At 31.3% G+C, this 10,116-nt stretch overlaps 2 protein-coding genes across 2 annotated transcripts; one reads left to right on the top strand and one right to left on the bottom strand.

Annotated features, from left to right (window-relative positions):
* Positions 1–6,021: 6,021 nt before the first annotated feature.
* On the top strand, positions 6,022–6,815 carry LOTGIDRAFT_117209 (hypothetical protein; the record flags this gene model as incomplete). Its single annotated transcript, XM_009055652.1, has 2 exons — positions 6,022–6,118; positions 6,553–6,815. Coding segments are annotated over 2 exons (360 nt in total), but the record flags the coding sequence as incomplete, so codon positions are not given.
* Positions 6,816–8,000: 1,185 nt separating this feature from the next.
* On the bottom strand, positions 8,001–10,009 carry LOTGIDRAFT_215045 (hypothetical protein). Its single transcript, XM_009055651.1, has 4 exons — positions 9,861–10,009; positions 9,373–9,495; positions 8,686–8,859; positions 8,001–8,378 (listed from the first exon to the last, which is right to left on the bottom strand). Exons 1-4 carry the CDS (start codon positions 10,002–10,004, stop codon positions 8,289–8,291), a joined length of 531 nt encoding a protein of 176 aa, XP_009053899.1. The 5' UTR covers positions 10,005–10,009; the 3' UTR covers positions 8,001–8,288.
* Positions 10,010–10,116: the final 107 nt, after the last annotated feature.

Raw genomic sequence — 10,116 nt, 5'->3', positions numbered from 1 at the left:
CGCCCATGGCAATGGGCAAGTTAAAAACCCTTGCCGAAAGCCAATATATATGAAATGCTGTGGACATCCATACATGTGTAATCTTCCGATGTTATCAGGTTTCTACCGCTTTTGCATGTTGTCCACCGCTCTACCGACGGGATACCCAATTCTACCGATTTTTGGTTTTTTTCCTGATCAAATTTTCACGGGAACTACCGTTTTCAATGTCCAAATCCAGATGAGTATTGTGTATTTCAATTCAAAATTAGACAAGTGTATAGATTAGCTGAAGAAGTTGAAAATGTAATTTGGCCAGGAAAGGTGTAAAGTTCTTCTTTCATGCTCATCTTTGAGACCTCCCATAAACTGTCATCATGCAACAAGCAGACTATGCTCTGCCATGCTGCTTTGCCACTTTTTAAGTTCAGTACCTTAGTTACCAAACGGTAAGTTTTAATAAGTAGGTTTACAGTTAAGGTCACTAAATCTTTAAATTTCATTATCCTTAAAAATTATTTAATTTTTTTCATTCATTCACCAGTCATGAGCCACTTCATTCATACCTCTAGCTTATTATAATATTTCATGAACCTATGAACAAATAATGAACAATGTCTTTATTGATATGACGCATAAAGGTTAATTAGAATTACAATAGCTCCCATTAAATCAATCTTCATTCAAATATCAATAGACTCTAGTGTCAGGTATTCACCTATTAGCTTTAAAGGTAATGTGCTGGAGAAGAAAAGCTGTCAACTTACTTAAATGGTTGGAAGTCCATTAGAAGATCTCTTTAAGAGTTGAGAAATAAATAAATTCTGAAAGATTTTTCAGACACACTATAGACTACATATATTATTGTAAATGAGGAACTTAGTAAGCTTTGTTCACTCACAACACAAGTTTGTCTTTCTAATGCACTATTCCTGCACTGCTTCTGTTACAGATAAAGGAATCATCCAATTTAATATTTTGCTATCCATGCTAATATTGCTCAATTTCAGCTGAATGTATCACTTTGACTTTACAAAAAGAAACTTCTGGTCTCTCTGTTATTGAAGAAAAACATCTGCATGTGTAAGTGTTGCAAGTTTAAATATTTTGGTCAATAATTGGTCATTAAATGGAAATGTTAAAATGGCCTGGATATCTAGACAATTGTCACATTTCTCTGTTTCTAAGTCATATGTTAGCTGAAATTAAGAAAACAAATCAGAAGTCTAAATCCCCTCAAGATTTTTTTCAGAGGCTTCAAGTAGGCATATAAAAAAACTAAGAATTTCTTCCAATGGTATTAAAAATCCTCTATTTACAGATCATCTGTAAACTTTTGTTTATAATTCTAGTAAATTAATAGTGCTTGTTTTATGGTGGAATCAAAACAGATGGCCAACAAGAATGGAATTTGTATTATTTTTACAACCTCTTTCTTTATATAAGCTATTTATTCCTGCTGGTACATGGTACCGGTACTGTATGATGCAAGTCATTTCTAAACTACTCTTTGATATACCAGTGTTGATTCTTCTTATTCACTAAGTTGACATGTTGCCTGAGCATCAGGCCATAATAGTAAAAAGTATATTTCAGTAAGTTAGTTCAAACCTTACCAATGCAACACAAATAACATTTTGCCTTTTTCACTATTCACAAATGGGTAATTTGTATGTGCACATATCTTATATCTTATGTGCTTATCTCTTATAGTCTTATTTTTCCTTATAGTGTATCCGGATATTGATATGAAAACATGTTGTTTTCAAAATCTTTACTATAAAGTGAGTGCAATAAGAACCACAGGATATGATAGTGTTATCAAAATCTAGTCAGGTTATTTTGTTATTCAAGGAAATAACTTTTTGAAGGGAAAGTAGAGTTGTGTAAACTATAAACAGTAACTATAGGTGTCCATGACACATATTCATAGACAAGAAAACCTCTTTAAAAACTAAAATTAAAATAAAAAAAAAATCTGTATAGGCTTTAACAATACTATTTATATTCCGAATGCAGACATCGTGTACATAAATATGTTGTTGAACAATTTTATTAAAACAGATTAAAAAGTCATTAAGACAATGTAATGTTCCCTATCTATGTATTTTGATAAGTGACCTAGGTAATATGAGAAAGGACTCAGTAAGTCAATCCTTTCCTATCAACCATCTGAAATCAGTACAATATCTCTCAGTCCTATATATATATTTTCTCTATCTCTGAGGTGAATCTTAACTTTGTGACCCAGGCCAGTTCTTTTATGAGACTATATTCTCATCACCATCTAACAATGGTATCAGATTAATCATACACAGGCATGACCAGATAGCTTTCTAAAATAATATTTTCAAAATTTGGGCAAAATATTAGTAATTTTCAGCCCTTGGTCAAGAAGACTGCAGATATATCTGTCCTGAACTACTGAATACTTAACTTGGATCTGAACAAAAATTAACCATAAAACATAGCAAAGTCTGTGAGTCCCAAAAACTAATTTTCAAAATAAATGACAACGTCATTAGCAAATTTTAAAATATTTGTATCTTAAACCATTTTTTTTTTCAATCCTGCTTGGAGCAATCAATGTTATCTGATGTATAAAATCGAAGGCCAAAAAAGGGAATATTTCAGAAAATCTTCAAAGACAGAGAGGGGCTTTAGGAGGTAATGCCTGAACTCTTTAATTCAAGGTCAAGTATGATAGACTAAGTTAAACATTTTCCCAACCAAATGGAAAAAGTATGGTACCTACCAACATCCAATTAGGCATTTCTTAATTTTCATATTCCAAATGCTGGCTATCAGAAGAGTCAAATGTCAAGTTGATTGTTTTATTCATTAGAATCAACTGAAAAACAACAGTCATAATACCCCATTTCCATTTTTCTTCTGAGAATTATAATTCAAATTGCAAGTAAGTGGATTTTGATTTAATATTTTGAAAAAAACTAACAATTTACTTATCCATGTATCAGCAATTGAGTAAAACTTAAACAGTAGACTTTAAAGTTCTTTCATTTGATAATGCAAAGTGAAAACTTTAAATTTATTTTTATTTCAAAATACACAGTCCAGTAAAAAGTCAATTATAATTTCAGTTTCAGACTTCTAATATGAAACAATTTTGCTCTTCCAATTTAATAGCAATTAGTTCAAAATCATGAATGTGGTTCCAAAGACCATCAGTGGCATCAGGGCATAGACAAAAATAGATTACCATTCTCTTAGCAGTGTAATAATATTGATTTTCTTATTACATTTCCTTAGTCAACAAATTTATCTAGCTAAAAACCTTAAAATCTAGCTATTGTTTCATAAATTTTCATTTAGAACTTAGAAGAAAATTGACATACCTTTCAAAAAATTGAAAAAATTGCACACTCGCCTTGGTACAGAGCCTAGAATTGGAAGAGGCGTGTTAAAGCAATTCATTACCTCCTCGCCATTGGTCTGCTTATGTTTATGGACCAGGCTTACTTTTTTAAGGGATGTTAGGTTTGACATGTCAAAATATTTTACACGTTCGATCTTTAATTTATAACTGATCATTTTCAAAAACTTTGTGAAAATTTGTCTTATTTTTCAGTATATTGAAAATATCTTTAAAACTTCGATACTTGATTTAAATTATTCAATGTTATATCTTTAACACCCCATTCATATCTAATTGACTTGTCCTTTAATATCTACAGTGTTTGGAGAGAGCATGGCGCAAGGAAAGTTGAAAGCTAAAGTTCAAGCACCAGGAAAAGGAAAGCAGAAATCACAGCGGCCTACTAAAAACCACGTCCTTCGAAAAGGTTTCTTTAGTTTTATGAGAATGATTGTATGATCATGTATAAGGCTGACATTTTAAAGGCTGTAGAAAATAGAAAGATGAAATTCATCACAACAAACATGTGTCCATTTTGTTGAAAATACTACGGATTGAGTTGAGATCATAGAATGGTTTCGTCATTAAAGAGCAGTAATTTTGAGATTATAAACAAAATGTTGATATTTCAGACACACACAAAAAAATTGATTGATTCCCAACCACTGTTGTTTCATAGATGTATTGAGTTTGAATCATCTTCGTAATTTTCATTATAAAGAAACTTTTTGCTTTCAAAAATTTAATTTGAAAATCAGATGATGATAGATAAATAATTTGTAAAATGCAATAGACATCAGCGGTTGGAAAGTCTGTTAGATAAATATGTTTAAATTCAGTGACCCCTTTTGTTACACAGGAAGTTGATTTACATTTGAAAGCTAATGTTGTTGCATAAGATCTTGATGTATCGTGTATAAGGAATATATAGCTTGTAATAAAGCTTGATCACCATTTTGTAGTTTTAAAGCTTTTCTCATTTGTGGTTTGCAGGACATCTGAGTATTAAACCAAAGAAAGGAAAAGAATTACAGACATTTAAATTGAAAAAGGTATGTGGACATTTTCTGGGATGTAAGGAAAACATATTTAAATTTGATGAATTTGGATATTGAATCAAGAAGCGACTTCTATGGAATGAAATTCAGAAAACTGACTTTGCAAAAAAGGACGTAGAATTTTCAATATGTAGACAATGTTTATACTAAATTTTTTTGATGATGCATATTTGACATGCAATAACTGTCTGGAATTCCGTCCATTGAAATCAAGAACATTTGAATAGATTGATATAAGTAAGCTGTTTACGCCAATTTTTCTAATTTCAGAATTTACAGAAAGCCATAAATAGTAACATTGAACAAGATGTTTCATTGAAAGCATCTTCCATTGAACCCAAAAGTTTTAAACTGCTCAAGAAAGGTGGAGAAAGTGGTGCCAGTACCTCGAAATCCAAAAGTGATTAATATTTGTTCAGGTTTTGATTCAGATGTTGAAAAAGCATTTGTTAAAAAACTTTGAAACTGATTGGACACAAAGAAATTTTCATATAAGTAAGAAAACTCCTGAATGAAAGCATTTGATCTTTGGGCAGAAACTCATTCTTTACAAGAATTCTTTTGGTTTTAGTTGGAGATTCAGAACAGTCATAAAATGCCAATTGATCATATTTGCGCATTTCTAGAGCGTGTTCTTGGTGTTGGGTGTTATAGAAGATTCTCTCCTATAGAAGCATTAGCCAAGGTCTTGATGTTAGAATTGATATTGCATTGGATGATTTAGAAAATGATCAGCAACTGCTATAGATTTATAAATGCTTAGTCTTTCTTTCCAAATTTTGTAAACCATGATTAATATTTTATCTGATCAAGTGGAAAACAATATTTTAGATTTTTTATGAATATTTCAGGTACCAAAATGCCAAGTCATAAATCTCATAAAGCCCCATCCTGTTTATACGGACCAACCAATACTTATGAATTATCCTCACCAATAGGAAAATTAGTGTTAACTAGCTGCCCTAAAGGTATTCACTCATTAGGACAAGAAACTCATATTAATGATGATAACTTTTTACCGGATCTTGGGTGAGTTGTTTTTCACCTAAAAGATATGGAAATGTGTACAAACTGTTAAGAACATTTATTGGTGTGGTAATTTAGACCAATCAAATGATATGAAAGAAATCAGGATTCTCAGTTTAAGAGTAAATAGTGCTTTTATATCCTACGATCATTCTCATCCAAAAAAATTGTGGTACATAGGACAGAGATTTGCACTTTACTTTGGGGACATTTGATGTATCACAGGCCACATCTCATATGACTGCACAATACATGGGCTGGGCTATCATTGTAGAACTGAGTACTGAGAGAATTACTTGCTGCAGTTTGTATTCAATACTATACGAAACTGTTTTAGGATCCAAACATAATTCATAACATATCTGGAGACATCATTTTCATGCCATTAAGATTTTGGGTTACATACAAATATAGGTTGAAAACCACTGACATTATTGATCGAAATTTGTTTCTTTGGCCTAGATTTGATTTGACAAGGCTCGTATGTATTAAATCTGTTGTGGAATAAAGGGGAATAACTTGTATTTCAGTGTTGATGTTGAAGTGATTTCACAGTTATATAAAGATAATGGTTATGCATATAAACCTGCCATGCAATGTGCTCAATGGTTAAAAAGTTACTTTCATAAACATACCACTATTACATATCCTCCTGTCTGTTTGTCTATTTCTAAAAAAGGTATGGGCTTTTGTAAATATTATGTGGCAATATTTGTCTATTAACCGGGTATACTTTGATTTATGTAATTCAAACTCCTATTGAAGAGTCAGAATAGTGAGAGTACTACTGGAGACTATTTACATGTATTTGAGTTCCAAGACAAACCCGAAAATGGCAAACCATTGCCTTGAATAGTGATTGTTTCTTGAGCTATATCAAAGTAATGATTCAATATGAATTCAGATATTAACCCTTTCAACTCTAGCAGCTGCTCTATTGTACGTATATTTCCATGATTCACACCCAAGCGGTCCTATGTTGCATTCACTTACAGCTGTTCATATATTTAGTGCTATTTTTTGACACTCCTTTCATTTCATTTCAGTTCAAATACATTGTTTAAATTCACTCTTTCAGGTTCATTTACATTGTTTAAATTCACTATATTTCAGGTTCATTTACTGAAAAAGTATGGAAGACCTTACCAGAGAAGGTACAGTTTGGTGAATGTATATCTTATGGTAAATTAGCCGAATTGTGTGGCAATCAAAATGCCAGTCGAGCTGTTGGAGCTGCCATGAAAACCAATCCCATTATGATCTTAATGCCTTGTCATAGAGTGATACAGTCCAGTGGAGAACTAGGAAATTATCATGGCGGCACTAGAAATAGTGTTAAAGTATGGTTGTTGAAGCATGAAGGAGCTATAGAATAAATGATTGTACATATAAGACATTACCTTAACCTGTTGACTGTTACTAGGCCTCTGATAGCTTTGAAACAGTATGACTGAACCATTGACTTTTTTACTTTTGTTGGTAATTCCAAATGTGCCTATTAATTTAGGTGCATTGAAATATCCAGTTTAAATTATTAGTGTTGACTGCCTTAATTACAAAAAAATCGGAAGCACAAATTTTTTCTGTTTTAATTGAAATATGGCTTATTTCCAAAAGAAATGCGTTTATTTTGAGTAATATTCTGGTTCAGAAAAAAATTTCTTTTAGCTTCTTTCAATTGCCAAATTTCAAAATGACCATCTGAGACAAAATAAAATCAACCAGTTTGAATCAAAGAGAATATAAAAGTTAATTCAGCAAAATTAGGTGCTTAAACTGAATGTGTGATATAATACCACATTTCTCATTTGATTATAATGGCTGAACACTTTAAAAGTTTAGTAATTTAGCATGTGAAAAATGAAAGACTGTTTCTTTAGAGAATTGACGTTAGTAGATCCAATATCATTTCCCACAGTGCAAAAGCAGGGACATTTTTATTGAAGCACAATTAAAAACATATTGTTCACTTTATTTTTTTAAGGAGTTCAGTAAAAAAAAAATATATATATAAATATAGCTGGTATTATGTCAATTCTAGCATGCACATCATAAGACTGGATTTGTTAATGTTTTGAACAAATGCACATATGGAATACCATAAGTATAACAGAACCTGAACCATAGAGTTTCACTATGTGCAATCTAATTGTATGTTAAAATATCTAGTTCATTGCTATGCACTGCTAAGCAATGAATATTATTGTCAACTTTGTTTATTGTTTGCCTATTAACATAATATTTGTATGATGGTTTACAAATGGAAATATATGCATATTTCAGAATAAAAAAATTATACTGTTATTTTATGTTTAAAATTTCACCATTAGTTCTTGTTTCAACAATGTTTCCCCCCTGTCAGTGATGCAGTTCGAATGGACTGACATGAAAAATGATCTGGTCCAGTAAACCTAGGTACATGTACTACAGTCTGTATAAGTCAGTGTGCATGCTTAAGATGGTTAGGCCTATTCCAAGACACAAGGCATATACCGATCTCCTAGGAAAATTTGCTCCATTGTGCAGTGCAAGACCAATACAAAAACAGATACATAGAACATCTATTTATACTTTGTTTTTTTTATTTCATCAAACCTTCACATGGTGATTTGTAGGCATTTTGACATCTTTTTATCAGAATCTGATGCACATTGTTATAAAGTCCTGTACAACTCTAGTGCAAAATCGTTTGATTGTCCTGAAAACTCAAGCACACATACTTTTATGCATCAGTGATTTCATAAAAACACAATTTCTGTATATTTCTTCTACAGTCTTTCAGTTTTCTAACATATCGATTAAACTTTTTCTCACAAATCATGTGGGGAAAATAGCTTGGATCATCGAGGTCATACTGTCATAATGTCTTTAGCTGCGATTCTAGTAACAATAGAATCTAATGGTGACCTTTTCATTTCTTCATCAGTTAATTTATAGATCTAGAAAAGAAACATCAAGATTACAACATCTAGTGGTGATATTAACTTTAATAATTTTTCAACTCTAAGTAATCAAGATAGACTCAAAAAAACAATAATTTTATGTTCTCTAAAATGAATCTAATTTTGTGAACATGAGTTATGAACAAAAAAAGGCAATGCCTAGGTCTATGTAGGCTTCTTAAACAAGAACCTGAAATTTGTTCTTGCTAAGGATTTCCTGTTAAGCAGTCTCATTTGATAAGCAAGATCTTTTCTTTAGAAAAGTGTAATTAAAAAATCCATTCAAATTCACTGAAGTGAATACCTTTTTAACAGCAACCAAATCAGTTAATTCACTAACTTCATTGACATCTACTAACTTTCCATTGACTGTTTTCTTTACAATATTAAAAGTTTTATGGTCTGCATCATCAATTATAGCTATGAATACACTGGTATCATTATCTCCTGCACCAAACTTACGAAATGAATCTGATATCTAAAATAAAAATAATTCATCTCTAAGATAGCTAACCTTTTTTTGACAGTTAGTCAACATCTCACGTAAAAGAAAAACAGAACCTCTAATTTAACTGGATTGTTTTGCAAACAATATTTTATTCACAATTATATAGATATACATTATGAAAAGGATTGGGGAACAGGCTTTGCCTATATTACTATAACGCAGACTCTGAACATTTAATGTGTAAAATGGACAGGGATGGCATCATTGCATAATTTAAATTTTTTATAATGACAGGAATGCTGAAAATGAATATTCCATCATTATCACAAAAGCTGATAAATGCTAAGGGCCTTTATGTTAGATAAGCCATAAAAACCACTTTACAATCCTTTGAAATCCAAATCGAAACATTCAAACAAAAAGTTCAGTCAGTAATGATAAATTTTAAGGGCAGGATAAAGAGTTCAAGACTCTGTTATCATTTCGGTTAGATTGCTATTGATACAAAAAAAAAAACACCGAAGCTCTAAGCTTAATAGTTACATTTTTTGTTGGTGATAAATTGTACAAGATTTCTGTATGGACATTTTTCGTCATAGTTTTTGTCACTCTACTTTGATGAACTGCTTTATTAGCTGCAATTACAACTTGAAATGGATCAACTATCTGTAATAAATAAATAATATTATCTTTCATAATGGTGTAACATGGATAATATATAATTCAAGGTTGGACACAATCACTTAACTAAGATAACTTAAAGGGGCACTTCACCATCCATTTGATCAATTGTTTTAGAAACAGGAATATTGTGTAATTGATGTAATGATGATCACTTTTGAGCATATAGGCTGTAAAAATCAAATTCATAAAAACTGTTATGACAGTTCAAAAGTAAATTGGAAGAGCAGACTAATGAAATAGTTCATATTGTTGTAAAACCTATTCAGATTACTGTAGTCGATCCGTAAAAAAATGTTGGAAACAAGATAGCATCAGATTGGACTAAATTATTGAACGTTTCGAGGTACCATTGAAGATTTCAGTATTGCTGCCTCAAACTGTCCGTCCATTACACATTGTCTGATCTCTTTAGTATTGTCGACGTCCCGGAATAAAGCTAATGTAATCGTTGAATCTGGATAGATTTCGTTATTGATGGTTTTGGCAGCCATGTTGTATTTTTGGGGGGAGCATTTATTTATAAACCATTTTTTATGTTATGTTTCTAAATTTCCCTCTGAATATTTGTAGAAGATTTTTTTAATGTTTTAATATTACTAGTAA

This window comes from Lottia gigantea (genome assembly GCF_000327385.1).
Source record: "Lottia gigantea unplaced genomic scaffold LOTGIsca_25, whole genome shotgun sequence".
NCBI lineage: Eukaryota > Metazoa > Mollusca > Gastropoda > Lottiidae > Lottia > Lottia gigantea.
Note: the sequence above shows the minus strand (reverse complement) of the source record. Positions and strands in the feature narration are given on the sequence as shown.

What these genes read in the sequence shown, in the direction of transcription:
- LOTGIDRAFT_215045 (XM_009055651.1), bottom strand. Translation starts at nt 10,004, where the DNA reads ATGGCTGCCAAAACCATCAATAACGAAATCTATCCAGATTCAACGATT. An exon ending in CAATACTGAAATCTTCAATG is followed by an intron (nt 9,496 to 9,860) that starts GTACCTCGAAAC and finishes TATTTATTACAG; the next exon opens with ATAGTTGATCCATTTCAAGT. An exon ending in ATTTATCACCAACAAAAAAT is followed by an intron (nt 8,860 to 9,372) that starts GTAACTATTAAG and finishes TTTTTATTTTAG; the next exon opens with ATATCAGATTCATTTCGTAA.